At 35.1% G+C, this 21,368-nt stretch overlaps 1 protein-coding gene across 12 annotated transcripts in view; it reads right to left on the bottom strand.

Annotated features, from left to right (window-relative positions):
* LOC139971570 (fibroblast growth factor receptor-like) overlaps positions 1 to 21,368 on the bottom strand; it is a 189,551-nt gene that overhangs the window by 91,067 nt on the left and 77,116 nt on the right. For 4 of the 12 annotated variants that reach the window (XM_071978161.1, XM_071978162.1, XM_071978160.1 and 1 more), the window contains one exon: positions 4,393 to 4,491. The exons of 3 other annotated variants lie outside the window; for them this stretch is intronic. In XM_071978161.1, the coding sequence (XP_071834262.1) occupies positions 4,393 to 4,491 (99 nt within the window). Of the gene's footprint in view, positions 1 to 4,392; positions 4,500 to 11,586; positions 11,669 to 19,438; positions 19,688 to 21,368 lie in introns of those variants that run through there. 5 more of the 12 variants (XM_071978166.1, XM_071978164.1, XM_071978159.1 and 2 more) reach the window with 3 other exon arrangements.

The following is a 21,368-nucleotide window of genomic DNA, read 5'->3' as shown; positions in this document are numbered from 1 at the left end:
CTAGCAGCTACTTATTAACAAAACAAAAGCTTCCATTCAACTTCTTCCATAGTGACCAATGATATCTTAACTACTGGCATCTCTACTTTTCTGTTTGTCTACTCTTTCCCTCTCCCCTCCATCTCCCCCCCCCCCATCCTTCACCCTCACAAATTGGCAGCTTGCCTAAACAGTTTCTTGAAAATTGGTTGACAGTTTGATAACTCTTTGTCAAAGGCCAAGATTGTCTCACTTTGCACTTTTGTCTTATTATTTTGAGAGCAAATTAACATTTACCTTTTCATTTATAAACTGAAGCCCCTGGGAAAGAAGCTGTATTGAAGGGCTTAAAATGTTTTCTTTAAAAGTGTTTGAACTTTTCAACAGTCCATCAAAGAAGCAGTTTGGACTGCACCATCCTCTCATCCCAATATCTCAACTAAGAGCAAAAATTTTCAATAAAAAGAGGGAGATTATGAAAGCTTCACTTTTAATAAAGATTACATCCCCCCCTCTCCCTTTTTGAATGCCACAGGCAAAACATCGTTTACGATTCATTTATGATGGCGTTACAGGCCAACGTTTGAAAAGGTCACGGAATGCTCCAGGCACCTGATCTTGTGCGCTGAAAGTGAATCAATCTGGTTAGATTAGATTACAGGGTTACGTCTTTTAAACAAAGTTGGTTAAGCAAATAATGTCTGGTGGTTTAATGTAACAAACTTTTCAAGTTTTCTGTCATGAGCTAGGTCAAGGGAACCGATCCCCTTTCACTTTTTCGAGTGGCTCATCTTTAAGGAGAACTGATGCCAAGGCAGTGAAGATGGAGCATTTAACTTTTAAGTGACATGATTTCGGGCCTTTCTACTTGTTACTGTATATAAACCAAGCATGTCTAATACATGACTTGGATCTGGTATTGCACAGCAGAATTGCTATGCAAAAAGGGCAAATTGCTGTGTATACACAAATGTGATACACCCACAGTAGTCACTGTAGTAAACAGAATCTTGGGTAATGTTATGATAATCAAGAAGCCCATAGGTGATTGATAAAAGTAATACACAGTTCACTAAAACCATCTCATATAATTTTGCATATATTTGGATATGCACCAAGTTAACCACTATGTTAGTCCACACCTCAACTATAGGAGACCATGGGCAGTCACAACTGTTCCCAGAGCTGTTTCTAATAAGCGGGGAACTTTACAAACCTTTACATATAGTTTATTAGCATTATACATGCATATGTCCCAAAGATTAAATTTCTGTGTTGGGGTTACTATTTCAATTAAACACAAAAGACCCTTGAGAAATGACCTTCATTGCATTATTTCATTCTCTTAAAGCAGCATTTTGCGTCCTTTTCTATGGTTTTTCTCAACCTCAGTGATTCCACGATGCCATAACCACATACATAACTAGCTAATCTATTCAAATCGTACTTCAAATGGTGGCATAAAAGTCAAAAAATTTACAACTTTCAACTTTGTTTTTCTCGAAGATATTGTCCTTTGGGATCCAAGTAAACCTCGCCCATCATATGAATATTTTAAAGCTACGAACGTCATTGGCCAATACGTCATACAACACCATGCTTGATTTGTGTAGATTGTCAATGGCAGTTGTACCAGGGAGGTAAAAACAGACCTCCATGGTTTACCAAGTTACCAACTCGACATTTTGAATCTAGATTAAAAAAAGCTATTTTTGGCAACGGCTCATAACTAAACCTGCATCTCTGATTGGTTGAAATCAAACTGGTGGTAATATTAAATGTGTAAATTGTCGGACAACACTTTTCTCATTATCTACAAATGTCCTTAATTACTCACCAATTGACGCTTTTGGTAGGGAAAAAAACTTGGCTAATATCTTAGTTTGCTGTTTTGTGATTGATATGTAAAAAGCTTGATGGACTTGTCAAAAAAGTGGAAAACGGCGACAAAACGCAAAATGCTGGTTTAAAATCTACTGTTGGTTTTTACTACAGCTTACACTTTCAGTTACTGTATCCATGAGTATAATAATTGTGGCACGCCACATGCAAATGGCTACTAAAGGTCTTTCACTTGATCTTAATTTACTGTTATATTACACAACAGACCAATTAATGAAAACCTGTTCCTAAAAGAAACCCTTCTGGCAAATCAAAAACCTAAAAGTGATTACTTTGCATTTAAAGAAAAAAAAACTCAACCTACTGTAACCAAGGAGAAAAAAGGAGAAGACTTTCAGTCTCTACCAATAGTAAATCTGATGAGACCTAACCTAATGCAATACATATGCATATTAATGTTTCCAATTGTCAATCAAAACTGAATGACAAAAACAAGTTTTTGACTCTTGCTGTGTGACAACTACTGACTGTAGAAGTAATGTCCTTAATCAGTAGGAAAAGAATAAACTTTCAATTTGGGATTTATTTACATGATCATTTCTGCATGATAATGACAACTTCATTTTTTCGATGAATTCATCAAAATACAACGAGAGAATAAGTTGTAGAGTACTAAGTATTATACTTAAGTATTATACTAAGTATTAAAATGTTACTTAACATTGTGTCCTAGAGAAGGACTAGATTTGAATACCCCTTGCAAGTAACAAGTGAAGTAGGCAATGTTGCAGACCAATACAATGCCAATTAAAATCACGAAAAACATTTTTCACTTTGATACTTTTGAGATATACTCAATATTACAACTATATATGAATTAATGATATAGTTATAATTGTTATATTGTGGTTGAAACAAAACAAAAGGGGTTGAATTTGGATTTAATGCTCTTTCAGCTGTCAATGTACCTTCTCAAACGTATATATTGCATTGGGTTATATTTAACTTTATGAGAAACAAACCCATGCTTATTATAGGTAAGCAGGCTAAAGTAGGCTTAGACTCCTCATTCTGAGACTAATACATCTACATCCCTGCAACTTCTTCACCGTTCCTCAAAAAGTGCATCACTAATTACCAATGAAATGTATTATTTCAGGGATAATTTTTGCTGGCAAGTACAATATTGTATCAATTTTGAGGCAAGATCTTTAAGTCATCATCATATGATAGGAACGATTGCTATAATTAATACCTCACCAAAAATCTGCTAAATCTCATATTAATCTTTAGGACTGGTTATCATATGTGATTTTGGTTTTCATCCAAAGTAAGACAAGGTGACATGAGCCAGTCCAAAACATGACATCACAAACATTAATGATCTTGATGAATATATCATACATGGTTTGATGTTCCTCCAACTTAAGACCAAAGTGACTTTGAGCAAGTCCAAAACAGGACATCACAAAGCTATTAATTAACTTGATGATGATACCACATTTCAATGTTTTTCCATAAAGACTAGAGACTTGAACAAGTCTAAAACATGATATCACAGAGCCATTCTGATGTTAGAATGTCTGTTTCATCTTTGAATAATCTTGAGGAATGCCATATTGCCTGCATGATCGCACACAATATTAACTTTTCTTAACCGATGTTATTGTCAAAGGCATAATAAAGTTTGTTTTTAACAAACTGTCTTAAATTGGTTGGAAAATGTTCTACATGGCCTCTTAAAATTTTAAATGCAGTACTTGTACTTCAATGTACACAGCTCCACTCTGTTTAATACAATAGCTGATTTTGTTGAACAGCACCTTTAAAACTGATGAAATCTTGAGATGTCGGATAATGTGAAAGTGATAAATTCCCCCCCCCCCCCCCCCCTTGGCAACTTACATCCCATAAGAATAGTCAGAGCTCGACTTCAAACAAACCCTGGTCAAATATCAATGTCAAATCACATCTAGTATGGAAGGAATGTAAATAAAATGTCTTTGTATATTGTATAAGACTGTATAAATCTGTAAAGAGCTCACTCAGCAAATAGAAGTGTGAGCATATATGTATAACATCACTGTCAATTTCATAGTCTTGAAGTCATATACCAAATTTTTCTAATGTATACAAGAAACTATCCAAAACTCTTCTAAAAATGTCCCCTTCTTTTATGAACTTAAGATCTTGATCATAGCTCTATTTATTTATTTGTCTTTCCTTTTTAGAGGGAGAGGGAGAGCAAGAGCTTATCTTAGGATGTTGCTAGGTTTGATGTCTGGTAATCAGAGTCGGTTCTTGTCTATTTGCGGTGAAATCTGATTCCAAATCTTCATAAATTTTCCCAAAAGAGAATATCCGCTTTTGCGTCGAAGGTTGAATATCGGTTGTATGACTTTCCTCTGCTGTCTGTCTGTCTGACTAACATTTTACCAAACTTCTTTCAAATGCATTGATAAACTCAGATTTTGCTACAAGGTATACGCCATCCATAAACAAGTACCTACAACAATGCCATAATTTTGAGGCAAAAAGAACGAAAAAAAGAAGAAAAAATGGAGAACTTACCGTGACACATTTTGCGATGCAACTTCCTCTGAATTTTCCAAAGGAGGATGAAATATTGTAAGAAATGTCACTTTCTACCCCATTTTTGTCTCCAGAAGCCTGAATCACTGAAAAAGAATACATCACACAGATGTTGAAAATATGCCATAGCAAGTAGGCCATGTCTTATAAGGTGCACACGTTGCACTGTTTCCACAAAAGTTGTTATATTCTCTCAACTGTGTTGACTTGACGTAACAACTTCGGTCATGATACAAGAAAAAAAACCCCCCAAAAATCCCTTTCAAAGTTTCTCCATAACTACAATACTGATATCCTCAATAATTACATCTGGCCAGAATGGCTCTATTAAAGTAAACTAAACCACCAAAGGGAGGTATCTGTTTCCTCAAGTGTCACAATTCACAAATTTCTGTCCCCACATAACAGACAGTTCATGCCTAGGAGCCAAAAGACTTTAAGAATTGATTTTCTCGTACTTTTGACTGCCACACATCTGACAGAATGATATTAAACCGGTCTTTTATCTACTCAGGCAAACAACAGTGGTAGCACGTGAGAACCAGCTCTGTGATTGCTCGATCCACACAACCACGACCACGACGGTCACTCGCATCAATTTACAGCCGCTGGTTAATTTCTTTCGTGATCATTGTGGGTGGAGTCAATGGCGTGCCGTTCACGAGTGACAGCCTATCCGGGGAGTTGAAAGTTGTCTACACACAGATTGACATTTTCCATTGGTCTAATTAGTTCAAAGCCAGATAGATGTAGGATATGAGAGACCTTAAATAATAGCAACGTAAAACTGCTCGAGAGCACTCAGATATTCGCAGGGATTGCATTACGTGGTAAATGAGAGGTCTTATATATAATCCCAACCGAGAATGAATTACAGTTTTAAAAGTATGTCTCATTCACGTATATATCGTAAATAAGAGAGGTTCTGCCTTTTACGATCTCGCTGATGGAACACAATTTCTGTTTAAATCTGATGAGATTGTGCAGCTAGCAAGTAAAACAGGGAAGAAAAAAGATATAGTGAAAAATCCTGTGTCATGTTGTGTTTTGAAATGTGAAGAGCAAGGTGAATCTAATACAAGCTAATTATCAGTACAATATCCACATTACATAATTGTGAATAATTCAATCCATTCAGATTGTAGTTGTGATATTTGAAAGATGGGAATTTTAAAAATATATATAGACTTAAAACTAGGTTGAAGGTAACAATATTAGACCTTATAGGAGGACACAAAGCCTATTAACTTATTATTAAAACTTATTATAACAGAAATGTACGACGGTCATAACCCCCCCTCCCTTCCCCCAAGGAGAAACATCTAGAGCTCTTCATTTGGGAGATACCCTGTCTGGTTAAAGTGTCATGTCTCTCTACCATGCTATGATGCCATATAGTGTTGCTATGAAAAAACCCATCTCCATTACAGAAATTGTAAACAAAATTGTCCAAAAAATACTGGAATAAAAGGAAACTATATAGTGTAGCTTGATTATGTCATATTTAGACTTACTAAAGTCTTCAACCTTACGTGTAAGGAATCATAAAATCTGTGATAATTTCTCCCAAGTGGAATAAGATTAATTTTCCTAGCTGTTTGGGAGAGTGTCCTCCACCATTAATCCCTATCATATAACACTGTTGATGATCGGTTGGATTTGTGTCTCATTTAAGCCTATAACAATAATGTCCACAATAACACAAAGGTCATGTCAATTCTTTTTATGTATCAGGTTTATGTAAACATTAGACCTAGAAGAATAATGTCACCATCAGCACAAAGTAAATTTGAATTGTTTTTAATCATAGAGTGTAATGAAGTCTACATTAGATCTCAAACCTAAGAACTACTTTATGTCCACGTTAGACCTTCAAGCTGATAACAAATAATGTCCACGTAATAAAGAGACTACACTGCTGATATAAGCCCTCTGATGTAAAAGTATACTTAGAATTACAAGGAACAGAAAATTTAGCAATTATGTTTGCAACGATCTCAATTTTATTTTTGCAATCGATTGCTGGATGGTAAGAACCAGCTGCCAGTTAATGATGATTCTATTCATGAGGTCATAATACAGAACAATGGCTAATCAAAACATCTATGACACAGATACTTTGACGAGTTTTTAATACATAAATAGACTTCAGACAGTCTCAATAAGTTTTACCTTTGTTATTGCTGATATATTAAGAAAGAAACGGAGAGATTTATTTTGATCAAGAACTGTAGCTTTACCAAACATGGCAGGAGGAATTCAGGTGATAAAACCAGGGGGAGAGTGATAGCTTTAAAAAGAAAGGGCTTAACTGAGAAGCTAAAACAGTGGAATATATATATATATGTATATATATATATATGTTAGAATGTCCGCATATCAAGATGAAGGCCCGTGTTCGAATCCTGGTGGAAGCTGGAAGGTTTTCACTGTTCTGGATTTTCCAACTCACTACGATTTCAATTATATATATATATATATAAATATACATAAATATATATATATATATATATAAATACATCAAGTTACGTATTGAATAATACCTCTTGATCACACCACATAATTTTCAGCTAAAGTTATGATTGTTACAGCTCCAACATTATAGTTCAACACATATTTGTCGAGTGTCAGGCAGTATCAACGGGCCACCTCTTGTTGATCTATACCAACACAAATTAAACTACTTTTGAACTATTCGTAACAGTTTCATGAATTATTGGATCAAAGTATTTATCACTAGGCTATTGTGATTTGTGACATTATCCATTAAAAATAATAATCACAGAACTTAAAAGCTTTAGCCGTTCAACAGGTGTTCCTGTACTGCATGGCAGATAGTTTCTCGTTTAAACTGTTAGAAGCAGAAAATTGTTTGCTCAACAAAATGCCCATGAATACACCAGACAATGTCAGTCAATCTGAGATAAATTTGTAATTAAGAAATTGTATTGGAAATAAGGAGGAAAAAAAAGGCGCAATCACGAAGACCTTGGTGTGGTCTTCGTGACAAACTCCATCAATTGACTGATCTTAGAAATCTTAGCGAGAAATCAAAGTGGAAGCCTTTGGCAAACAAAGTGTCGATATTCAATGTTCTATCAGAATCACTACCTGGAATACAGAACGCATTTCTCATATAAGAGTAAATACACCTCCGTCTTTTGCTAATTCTCACCTGGCTACAAGTGGGCAAATTCTCAGGAGATTTAGAGCAGAAGATAAATTCTGATGAGGAGGCTATTGAACTATTACTGGCTAAAAGGTACTATTGCTAGTTATGGTTTAGTTAAATATCAATATTGATAACACGAGAATTTTACAAAGTTTTGACAATTTTGAAAATTCATACAGAATTCATAAAATTCATAGCTTTGAAGCAGGTCATTCAGAAGTTCAAGGTTCCAAATTTCAGTGGCGATTGTCTTATAACAAAGCAACAAGTCTATTTTTACTTTACAGTTTAATACTTCAGCATTGGTGAGATTTTGATGGGCAACATTGATAAACTTTATAAACAATATGTAACAAACAGCTGGCAGTTAGTTACCCTTGTATTAAACTGACTGTAAAATAATGACTTAAATTGGTAACTATTAATTAACTGTTTCTTTGTGTCCCTCTAGCACAGTGTGAGGTAACAATGCTTCCAAGTGCATGTACTGAAGCACCAGTTAATCAAGGGGGATTGACGTGGCTGGTCCTCGGCATCATGCATGAAAATATATTATTCCAAGGATATGAATATCAACAGTTTGCAATATGACATCACATAGTAACAGATAAAGCTGGAATATGGTAAAAAAAATAAAATAAAGACAAAACCTAAAGGAAAGAAGGGAAGTCCTAATATTTGAAAAAGTTCTGGATAAAAATGAATGAATGATTTATTTTGCCAAATGACTATGATATATGCTTGGTGCATGCGACAGTCGGAACGAACTACAAACAATTTTAGCTCTGAGTAAATTAATACCAACATCATTGTTTACTAATAGAAACATAAGATGTAATTACTAGGAAATCCCGGACGAGTTCCTACGTCTACCCTAACCTAAATGTCTGAAAATACTACCTATTGTTTCATGCTTCTTGAAGCCCCAATTTTCTCCTCACTTCAACTAGTTCCATCTCGGCTAGTCTAAACATACCCGAGAAACTTCCAGTGATATAATTTTAATATGCACCATTGATGGATATCTCATTGGGATGTATCTATCGTGAGCTCTGTGTTTATTGCCCAGCCATGCGTGTACATGACTTTATCGATAAACAGCTCAAGCAAATACCTACTTAAGGCCTTCTGACTGTTGCCTGATTGTTTGCTTAGACAATTCTTTGCTGACGACAAAGGTGCAGGCAAAGATAATTGTCGCCCTGAGGGTGTGATATGCCGAAACAAAACACGCCATGAATCGATGGATAATGCTAGATTTAGCTAGGAATCAAATTAAGACTGTCAATTGGCGATGCGTTTAACTTAAAGTTTACAGCCATGGATCGAGAGAACATCCCAAGCCTTCTGGACAAGCTGCCGTAGAAAAATCTTTGCTGTAAACTGTAGTGATTAAACCATCTTTACAGCTGAACTATGTATGAGTTGGAACCAGTGGCGGAGCTAGGGGTATTGGTCAAGGGGGGCGAGAATGGTTTGTAGGGGCGCTTTCGACACTATCTAAGCGGAGCGCCACCACAGGTTGACGCAGAGCGTACAGACATTTTTTGAGTAAAGATAATTCCTAGATCGCCGGAAAAATAAATAGGTGTCATCGCCAACAAAATGTGACAAATGTCAATAAGTAGATGAGAGCGCAATAAAAAAGTAAATAATCGCGAATAAGTAAAAAGTGGTAAAACGCTGAAAAGGGCGCCAGCAGTCTATTTGAGTCTGTCAGGGGGGGCATCCGCCCCCCTGACTGTATGGACGCTCTGCCACTGGTTGGAACACATTCAAGGTTTGAGTGTCACATGTGACCTAAAATTTTAAAAAGTGGTTTGTGTGTGGAACAATATATAGCATCAGCTGTCACAAAATTGCATAAATTGAGCAAATATATAGATATAAACAAAAAAAGACCATTATACCTAAAGAAACAAAGACAGTACTTAATCGATGAGTAATGATAAGTTAAATCAAGTCAACCTACTATGTACTTGTTGCTTTACTTGGTCTGTTGTTGTTGAATTTGTTGGCTTTGAATAATTGTCATTAAGGGCATATTACCCAAGTGTTATGATTGTACAGAGTGCACCCCTGACGCTTTGAATCTGACAATTTTTACACAGAATAACGACTCTTTATAGGCAAGCCAAGCCGTAAATAAGAATTGAATGTGTAGCAAGTGGTATGTAACACACCAGAAAAATTCCACTTCACATCCGGTTTCGTCCTTTTGGGACTCATCAGGCGAAGGTAGGAATTGAACCCCGGATCTTTGTGTCACGAACCGAAGTCCGTACCACTCGACCACAGTGATTCTACTGGTGTGTTCAATGTAAAGCTTATAAATTGGCTTTGAATAACTGTCATTAAGGGCGTATTACCCAAGTGTTATGATTGTACAGAGTGCACCCCTCATGGCGCTTTGAATCTGACAATTTTTACACAGAATAACCACTCTTTATATATACATACATACATACACCCACATACACCCATATATATATGACATATATTGGTTCATTATTTTCTGTGAAGGATAAAGTCTGAGGAAGGTTTATATACTGTGTTTTGCACCTGAACAAGAGTACATTCAAAGTGTGACAAACGAAATACAGCCCTCCTCCTCTCCTTCACCCTGACCTTGATAAGGATGACAAGCCGGAATTTTTGATCATAGAAACACTCTTCCAAACATCATAGGGATTTGGAGTTGATATTCTGGTCACAACTCTTTATCACCATTAATTTATTCAACAGGATGGACGCAAACAGGATTGACTGAAACTTGTTTCTCAACCAGGGAGGGTTCTCGGCAAACCGGTTTGCTCTTGTGCCGAGAGCAAAGCCATTAAGAGTCCATTCCTTCTGATCAATTAACCAGATGACTTTCAAGGAATGCAGTTACTGGCTGTCTACTCTGAAGCTGAAGGAGAACAATAGCTACAGGCAGCTAATCTACAAAGTAAATTTAACTACTGTGAGGACTTCAATATATTAAAGGTCTAAACAGTCCCAAATTTACAAAGTAAACTTAGCTACTGGTTAGAACTGTTAGAATATGTTAAAGTGATTATGTCATCCTTAGTATTTCCAAAAGAAAAGAAAGCTTAACAAATATGAAAAGGAAAAGAACTTCAGCACATTTTCAAAATGTTGTTATGATAGCATGGAAGTGTTTACTCTCACTGAGACTTGTATGATATTACCATTGAACAAACATATATCATATAACTGCATTTATGGGGTAAATACTTATGATTAATACATAATGAATATAATTACAACATCACTTCATTTGAAGAAAACCACTTAATGACAAGCATTTGGTATTGGATACACATATTACACAGGTTTTCAAATTTGATCAATCATAAAGTCGTCATATTGCTAATTTTGAGATATTATTTCTCAAGAACCAATGACATACCCCAAAAATGCTCTTCGCATTTTTGACGACTCTGAATCAATTTTTGTGATTCAGATTTGCACTGCTTTTGTACATGAATTGGTACTTGTTATGTTTCCCTTGCACAGTGAGTATAGACAAGGACTGGACTGTGATCACAAACTGTAGGGTAAATGTATCTATAACAGAATATCACATATAATACATGGAATATTAAGCTTCACAACAAGAAGTCTTGTCATATTGATTGAAGAATGCAAATCGTTTGTCTCAAACTCCAAGTAGATTTCTATTGTACTTTTTATCATTTTACAGTTCCTCGTTTGTCTTTTAGTCTCTGGAACGATTTTTATGTCATTTAAGTCACGTACCGTTATATTTCAGCTTTCATGGAACAAGGCGATGACTGTGCATACATCTTGCAAGAATAGGGAGAGGGGTCAGGGGAGAGGTGGGTAAGGGGAGGGGTTATTCGATAGTAGAGAGTGGATGGAGATGATGATGGTGGTGGACTATGCCTCTGATCAGACAACTTTTTGAAAAGTCAGAATTGCCAAAGGGTTATATGTATCCTTCCAACAAAGCCATTCATAGAAATTTGAAATACCTCTAGTAGTGACATAAACTCGGAATAAACTGAAATTCTTTTCCTTTTTCCAACTTCCTCTCCCCATCTTTGCTCTGAACCACTTTAAGGCGTTGGTTGACAACATCGAGTACTGCGGATGGATTTATAGGCGAGAAAAGACCTGTCACAGGAAAGCATGCCTGTAAGCTTGAATATTGGGAGAGAAGCTCTCACCAAAGTCCTCAGTTGGTTCCCATGTGAATTTTTACAGCACTGAAGCATGCTAGAGAGTAGAGCATCTGGTATTAACTGCCGAGAAGAGTCTTGGGGAGAACCTCTTCATGAAGAGGATACAGTACAAGCAAAATAACAGAGGAAACTGTGGGAGGGAACTGAGACCGATTGAGAAGGCTGACACTCACTGAACACTTCAGCACATTCTCTGGAGTAAACATGTGATCGACCGGTTGCTACGGAGATGCTGATAACATAGGGGTTCTCTAAACAGCCAACTGGTGGTGCCGGCAAAGTTGCGGTTCATTTTACAAAGTTTGCATGACCTTAACATACTTCCCACACCTTTTCTGTTTAGGTGTTTCTCCATGCCGATAAGAGGTGAATTAATTGTTCTATTTTAAAACAAAGTACATATTCCAAGAGCAGAGACTTCAGCAGACAAACCAAGCTCCATTAATTGCTGAGGTCAATAACAACTCCCAGCCCAGAGACTTATATGCAAATTAGACTGGGATTTTTGATTAAATTTGAAATTTGTTGACCCATTGCTGGACGAATAAACAGAAAAAAACTGGGGAAAGGGGAGGGACAGGGTGGGAGGGGGGTTGCATTGGGTAAGGAATACAACCTTCAACAGACTATGAATAATTAGAAGATATATCCACTGGCTTATTTGCACTGCACATATACACTAGAGGGTATTAACACTGGCTACTTTGCACTGCACATATACTAGAGGCTATATCCACTGGCTAATTTGCACTGCACATACATTATAGGGTATAACCATTTCAATGGTGTACCAGGTGTGCTTTCTACCAATGATAGGCTCCTTCCACAGCATTATGCGATGACACATAAGAATACAGGGAAGAATGGAAATTCCTTAAGTTGTGTAGTCCATGTGGATATTATCCTTGCAGTACATTTTGTCTGAGCTAGGGACCTAGATGGTATATCCTGTTGTTTGCTGCAGTCCAGGTGCACACAATCCATGGAGTATATTTTGTCTGAGCTGAGACCAATGGTAAATTCAGTTGTTCTGTAAGTCCAGGTGACTCAGTAATCTTGTAGGCTATGATCACAAGTGGCCAATGATCACAAGCAGATTTACAGTCATCAAAAGGAGGTAGACCTCGATCACAAAGCAGATTTCCATTAAAGGAGGTAGACCTTAGATCGCCAGCAGGTAGACTTCGAAGGAGGTGGACCTCAGTCACAAGCATATTATTCTAGATTGCTAGCAGATTAACCTCAATCGGAAGAAGGTAGAACTTGATCTTTCAAGTAGGTAGTTGTGGATAGCAAGTATATAGGCCTTGATTGCAAGTAGATAGGCCTTGATTGCAAGTAGAGGCCTTGATTGCAAGTAGAGGCCATGATTGCAAGTAGATAGGCCTTGATTGCAACTATGTAAACTTTGATGATAAGTAGGTAGTTTTCGATAGCAAGTAGATAGGCCTTGATTGCAAGTAGATAGGCCTTGATTGCAAGTAGATAGACCTTGATTGCAAGTAGAGGCCTTGATTGCAAGTAGATAGGCCTTGATTGCAAGTAGATAGGCCTTGATTGCAAGTAGATAGGCCTTGATTGCAAGTAGATAGGCCTTGATTGCAAGTAGAGGCCATGATTGCAAGTAGATAGGCCTTGATTGCAAGTAGAGGCCATGATTTCAAGTAGAGGCCATGATTGCAAGTAGATAGGCCTTGATTGCAAGTAGAGGCCATGATTGCAAGTAGATAGGCCTTGATTGCAAGTAGATAGACCTTGATTGCAAGTAGAGGCCTTGATTGCAAGTAGATAGGCCTTGATTGCAAGTAGATAGGCATTGATTGCAACTATGTAAACTTTGATAATAAGTAGGTAGTTGGAGAGATTCAGTTCTTGAATGGTTAACATAAACATTCATCTTGTTTCATAGAACATGCAAACAAGAAGTACAAAATAACCGATCAGTAAAAAGATGGTAAGAGTAAATTAATAGCAATGAGAGAAATACCTTAAGTTAGTCCCCCCCCCCCCAGCTAGCTGATTAGCTTAATTAATTACTGACTATTGGAAATTCTGGTGCTCTGATTTACGTCATGCATCTGTCGATACCCCATTAATGGGCAGAATTTTAAACTCACTTTATTTTCAGTTAGAAAGGCTGTAAACATCTATAAAAACAAGCTTGTAACAAAGTCTTAAAAATCCTAACCTACCCAATATTTTATGGTCAACTGGTTGTTATAAAGAAGGTGCAATTCAAAAAAAAAAAAAGGAAAATGGAAAACAGGGGGATTCTTTTCTGCGGTTTTTGATACAGTTTTGAGACTTTTGCTTGACCTCTTTAGCTGACTGGCTTGTGCTTTGGGTAGTAAATATCACAATTACTATTTTCTGGAAAAATATATTAGGCTAAAATCTTTGGTTTGGAAAGTCTTAAAGTATCGTTAATATTTACTCATCTCTTATATATATATATAGCTTTCACTGTACGATGGACATTTGAACTTAACAGGAAAAAGGACGTATCACCGAAATTTCAGTCATCCAAACTCTTTAAAGGGTTTGAAAATGCTACAGGGCGTTTTCAACACCTGACACTTAACAGAGTGACCAAACTGATTCTTTTTTCCTTAAATGTTTTTTTAAAAAAACTAGAAGAAAATCGTAAAACGCTTTGTTTGTCTTTCACTGCCAAGGCTTCTGGAAGGAACATAGGAGTTGAAGATTGTTCGATTGCAAACAATTTAAATAGGAATTCTCTCTGCTTTATAAAAACAAGACTACACGCTCGGTGACCTAAATATCAACGAAATGATAACAATCGACTCAGAAGACAGCAATGGAAGGAAATGGATCGTTAATATTTAGAGACAATTAAAAATGTCGAAATGGGGAATTAGGTTTGATAAATGTTAAGTCAATGAATAATATATTCATAATAGTCATTAATGAAACTGCAGGTTAGCCAGAGGCGCAGCCTGAACTAATGATATGCACCGTATTGTAGATTACCACTGGAGCCTTATACGTCATCTATATGTCATTGTAACTCCACATTCACTAGCCGGTTTGCTGATTTGCGGATTATCTCTGAAGAAGTACGTGATGGCCTAAGGCATAATTTGGATGATTAGGCAATCATCAAATTAATGGGTTTCAAGGAAAATAACGTGCGATTTGTCATGATAGCTTGTTTTTGAGCCTCAAAAGAAAAGGAGAAAAACGTTTTCCCGAACAGCCATCACAAATGTTTGAGCTTATTATTACTAAGGAATAATCACTCTAGATAGGATAAATATCAACACTACAGGGGGAAAAAATGAATCATAAATATGATGAAATATTTCAGAGGCATGAGAACAATGGAATGAGATTGAGTCAAAATGTAAGCATCTAATTAACAACAAAATGAATGGGGTATTAAAAATTAAACTTTTCAGTCTTTAAGAAGTTATTAGCTGGAAGCAGGATGTGAACCGGAGTCTTTTCAGTTTCCTGTGGTCACTAAAGTTCAAATTCTGTTCTAGCTACTTGATTGCTCTGTGACAATCTGAATAGATACAATAAAAGATGAAACGATTACAATACATTACAATTTAAGTATAGTCTGGTGTTACAAATATTTCTTTTCTACATTCAATGCAGGATTATGCGATTACAATACATTACAAGTTTACATTCAATTGTGCAGGAGTGATCTTACACAAGGCATAATAATTAAGTGCAGTCTAGATTTACACAAAAATCTGTGTTCTTTTCAATCACTTAAATTTTGTGCAAAATGATATGCATTTTTTCTGGACACAGGCTGCTACTTAAAAATATATATATTCATATTCTGTTGTTCATCCAATGTAGATGAGTAACCAGTCCAATACATGACTTTAGTGTTTAAATAGTGCTGTTCATCCAACGTAAATAAACAAACAATATGTTTAACACAGTACTATTGCCAGTGTTTAACTATACTAACCATCTGTTGAATATTATAAAGCACTAACAATTGGCAGTTTAAGTCTTGTTGTTCATCCAGATGAACCATCTGTTGAACATAACACTATTATTTGGCAGTGTTTAATATAGTGAGTAATATGAAGAATTGGTCGATACAACACTAATAATTGTCAGTGTTTAAGTATGTTCAACCAGATGAAACATCTGTTGATCATAGCACTATTATTTGGCAGTGTTTATATATAGTGAGTTGTATGAAGAATTGGTTGAATAAATCATTAATGATTGTCAGTGTTTATGTATTATTGTTCAACCAGATCAACCATTCATTGAACTTAGCACTGCTATTTGGTAGCGCTTAAATATAGTGAGTTGTATGAAGAATTGGTGAAATACAGCACTAATACTTGGCAGTGTTAATGTATTGATGTTCAACCAGTTGAACCATCTGTTGAACATAGCACTACTATTTGGCAGTGTTTATATATAGTGAATTATATGAAGAATTGGTCGAATACACTGATAATACGCAGTGTTAACGTATTGTTGTTCAACCAGTTGAACCATCTGTTGAACATAGCACTACTATTTGACAGTGTTAAAATATAGTGAGTTGTATGAACAATTGGTCGAATACAGCACTAATAATTGTCAGTGTATTGTATTGTTTGTTGTATTGTTTGTTTGTTTGTTGTATTGTTTGTTGTATTGTATTGTTTATTGTATTATATTGTTGTATTGTTTGTTTGTTGTATTGTTTGTTGTATTGTTTGTTTGTTGTATTGTTTGTTGTATTGTTTGTTTGTTGTATTGTTTGTTTGTTGTATTGTATTGTATTGTTTGTTGTATTGTATTGTTTGTTGTATTGTTTGTTTGTTGTATTGTTTGTTGTATTGTTTGTTTGTTGTATTGTTTGTTGTATTGTTTGTTTGTTGTATTGTTTGTTTGTGTTATTGTATTGTTTGTTGTATTGTTTGTTTGTTGTATTGTATTGTATTGTTTGTTGTATTGTATTGTTTGTTTGTTGTATTGTTTGTTTGTTGTATTGTTTGTTTGTGTTATTGTATTGTATTGTTGTATTGTTATTGTATTATTCTTCAACCAGATAAACCATCTGTTGAACATAGCACTACTATTTGGCAGTGTTTAATGTGAAGAATTGGTAGAAGACAGCACTAATGATTGGCAGTGTTTAAGTAAAGTTGTTCATGAATTAAAGTTGAAAATACACAAAAAGATAAGTCAGCAATCTTGAGATGAATAAAAAAGGAAATGATTTATACTTTCTTGGAATTATTAAGTAATATCATGATTAATTCTTTGATAGTCAGCAAAACTCTGTAATCTTTAAAAATAAGACTGTACAGGAATCTAAAATCTAAAAGTAAATTTACAATTCATTCAAAGACCTTGAAATAATGTGTTTTAATGAATTTGAACGAATTCAATTACTTTACACTCAATGTTTTCAATCAATTCTCAGAATTTTCCAATTCTTTAATTGTTTTCCACCCGTTTGTACTGAATACACCCATGATATTAATCTCCTTTTTCATTTCTATTTTTCTCTCTTTGTGATCTCTCATCTCTCTTATTAACCTAAGCCGGATGCAGACTTTAATGGATCATCAAACAACAAGTCACTCAAAAACGACTAAAAAATCCTTTCAAGGACGACCCGAATGCCAGGGGAGACAAGGTTGTTAAACTTGGACGGAATGCCACCAAAAAATACTCATACAGTGCTGCCACTTTAGCAAGGACAGAATTAAAAGAGTTCTGAAGTAAAACAAAATCCATTTGTCCCTGAAGTCATAAAATTAAAGAGGTACGCTCATTGCAAAAGGCCTGACAGAGAAAATGCTAGATGAATGAAAAAAAAAGCATGGATGGGATTTAAACTGTTGAAAGTTTTTGGGTTGAAATTCTACTCCAGTAAAATTCCGTCACTTAACAAAGTATTTATCAGCAAATATCTCGGGCAAGCTACGTATGATATTACAAGGATCAAGAAAATTAAATTCAACTTACAGTAACATGTAAACTTTCACTTTAATATTCTGTTTCTCATTAAACTATTCCAAGTTAATGTCTACTGTTTTTACATAACTTGTTAACGCCAGATATTAGATATTATTAACTTCCAAGAATGGGCAGGGTGTTGTTTACGATAGTATTAATTATGTACATTCAACAGCTTACAATATTCCTGTCACAAATTTGTTGTTGATATTTTACTTGGAATATGCAACATAAAACTAGTGCGGTTTACCTATTAATGTACTCTGATGTAGCAATTGACTAAAAAAATTCCAAGCGCTGAAGACAAACCCATTAAAACTTTTCTCCTCTTGCACTTTATATTTGATTAAAAGAAATATATGAAATCTATCTGAGCCCTGAAATTAAGCTAATGGATTGCGATCATTAATAATCCAAACGTTAATGTTCACTTCACGACCATTTAAGTCTAGAGAGATTTTAACTGCAATTTCATAAGATATACTTCAGTGATTGGGTTTGGTAGTAACTGCCACAGAATGGAAACCAATGGCAAACAGCTCCTTTAAATGTCCAACAACTTCCTATAACTCCATATTATTCCATCCAAATTGCCAAAAAAACTAACAGCCACATCTCTAGGCATATTGCAGAAAAGTAAATTAACAGTTTAAAATGAGATGGTCAGAAATGGGTGGGTGGGGGGGAAGAGAGGGTGGGTTTGATTCTTTTGTCCTCTATTGAGTTAAAGTAACCATTTCTTGACTTCCTAGCATATTAAAAGGCCATGCTGATGACCACTTAGTGTTAAACTGGGAAACTTTCTACTAACTCAAAAAAGAAAAGCCTCAACTCGACCTTTGGACATACATGTTACACTTTTGGGGGGACATGGGGGTGAAGGGGTGGGGGGATGGCAATTCTTCCACCTATCATAGTTCCAATAGGACATTTTTAACATACTTTAATGCCATGAAATTTTGTTTAATGTGTACAAAATTCTAAGCTTAAGCTGCTTAAATTGACAACTGTATCACTTGATTCCGATAACACTTAATTGTATGTCTCTTAATTTCTTTATGTCGTGAATATGACTAGTGAAAGATATGAATTCAAACAATAGACTTGTCTTTTTGCATCAATATTCATAACAAGACAGAATGCTATACCGAAAGTTTAACATTCTTTTGACTAAATTTCTAAACTATATAAGCCCTGCCAAGCAATTTTTGTTAACAAGATTAAAGTAATATGAGAGATATGCATAGAAACAACATGGTGAAGTTCTTTTTAGTCCGACAGAGTAAGTACGTCCTGCCAACTAGGACAAGCTTTCGGATAGCCTACCGAGCAACCTCATGTACGTTTGTTTTACATTCTACTGATCTCTTAGGAAATCTTTCCCTCCTTATAGATTTCTTTAGTAGGGGGTCAACACAAGACTTTATCAACAAATAATCTGTAAAATGACGATGAAAGGTTTCAGTAGAGAAATCATGCAATCCAGGCACAGGATTTACTTCCCAGACCAGTAAGTCCTTGGAGGTAAAAGAAACAAATCTAACAAGAAACTAGCTTCAAGGTATACGTACCTTCAAAATCTGATAATCGGGCCTAAAGTTAAGGCATCACAATTAAAGCGTTTTTATTTACCTGGTAAGTATTTAACTCGATGAAACTATAAGAGATGAGAAGAAAAAAATCTTACTTTCAAATTGACAACTAATGTCAAGGATGTTCAATCTTCTACTCACTTTTCCTGAAGAGTTTAATTAGAACAGCCACATTACTGTGCAGATGCGAATGATTAACGGCATCAGGTATTGTAGACAATTGTAATGCAATTGATATGCAAATTAGTGTCAAATACTGTAACATGTAAAATAATCCACAAAGTAATGAATTTACATACATAACAACACCCTGTATTTAATTCTGGAACTTAGCCCTTAAACATTATGTACACTATGTGAATACAGCTTTGACATATATATAGACCATACAGTACATAGCATCCATATTAACTGGGTCTATATTTGCCTAAGAACAGTTATACAGGACCATGAACCCATTCAGTTTGCAGCTTTAAAGATTGACAAAACTTTAAATACTTTATTTACTATATTAAATTAAAGAAATTTTATTTTAATAATATAAGCCATAGATGGATGGATGGATGGATGGATGGATGGATGGATGGATGGATGGATGGATGGATGGATGGATGGATGGATGGATGGATGGATGGATAGATAGATAGATAGACAGATAGATTGATAATTAGAAATCATAATACAGGGTCTTATTATCAATACAAATTGGTGGTTATTCAATACAATCTAGTTTCCAACATTATCAGTAGCAATATGATGAAAGGGTTCGACCCACCCACTGAAAACTTCCATCTCAAAAAGATTTTTGGGATCCAGAGATGTCATCCTCTCAACAATTACAATTAACAACAAGATCCTTCCCGGAAGTCGAATTAAGCTCTTCAGATCAAAGAAGAATTTTCAAAAACCCCTTCATTTCTCTTAATTTATTTACTTTCAATCCACCGTCTTCAACAGTATTAAAGCAACTCATTTGCTTAATTTGATGAGGGTTACCTGACCAAGTACAATTGGCTACAATACTTTCAATTTCTTTGATGAAGCATTGAGGGATATTTGGCAGTACTAGAAAGAGATTAACTAACTGTTATAGAGCAATAGACTTAACAATAACACTATGACCTATACTGGACTGAGATCCCAAAAGGACCACACCCAAAGGCTGAGTGGAAACAGATTACATTTCTCTAGATTATCATCATTATTATTTTTTTCCTCTGTTTATTTCAACTATATTTTAATATTCAAATAACGTATTCAATCAAAAATGGCAAAAATTAAATAAAAATGAAGCTGAGCATTACCATGCAGTATAATAACGACCAACATGGCGGATAGAGAACAATAAATATGATAGGAAAAATTAGAAGAAGTACTACAATTTATAGAAAAACTACAAGAATTTAGACTCACTACAGAAATATTACAACGAATAGTAGCAAACTATAAGAATTGAGTATTGGGAAATTGTGAATATTTCAAATATTTATTAATGAGGAGAAAGCTTCCTTGAGTTCCTCCAAATTAATTAATTTTATTAATTTTATTCTTATTATTCTTTTTGTTATGTCGAAAAATATAGTTCTCCACCTTCAATGCAAACGTGAACTTATGAATAAATTCTCTAGATTTCTCTAGATTAACTGCAAGACCAGAATTAAGTTTCAAAACATCTAAAATTCTAAGTACTTCATCTAATGAATTCTTACTAGTACCATCGACAAATCGAATGGGTCTGGTTTCTTTATCCCTGATTACAATACCTTTAAAATTCTTACCATCATTAGTGCACAGAGTTTCCATGAATTTCTTAAGAAAGTGAATTTCTTAAAGTATATTGATTTTTTTTTAATGGTCCAAAAACAATAATAAATGGTTAAATTTGAGGACATCAGTTTGCAATAACTGAGATTATAACAACATTATGGCTGCTATTCTATATATACTTCCTTTAGTTACAAAGATTAAATGGTCTCCTTGTGAAAAACTTGCCTTTTTTTCTGTTCGCCTTGAATTTAGAATGTT

Source organism: Apostichopus japonicus, chromosome 8, assembly GCF_037975245.1.
Source record: "Apostichopus japonicus isolate 1M-3 chromosome 8, ASM3797524v1, whole genome shotgun sequence".
In the NCBI taxonomy this organism is placed as follows: domain Eukaryota; kingdom Metazoa; phylum Echinodermata; class Holothuroidea; order Aspidochirotida; family Stichopodidae; genus Apostichopus; species Apostichopus japonicus.
This window is presented reverse-complemented; position numbering and strand designations above follow the sequence as displayed.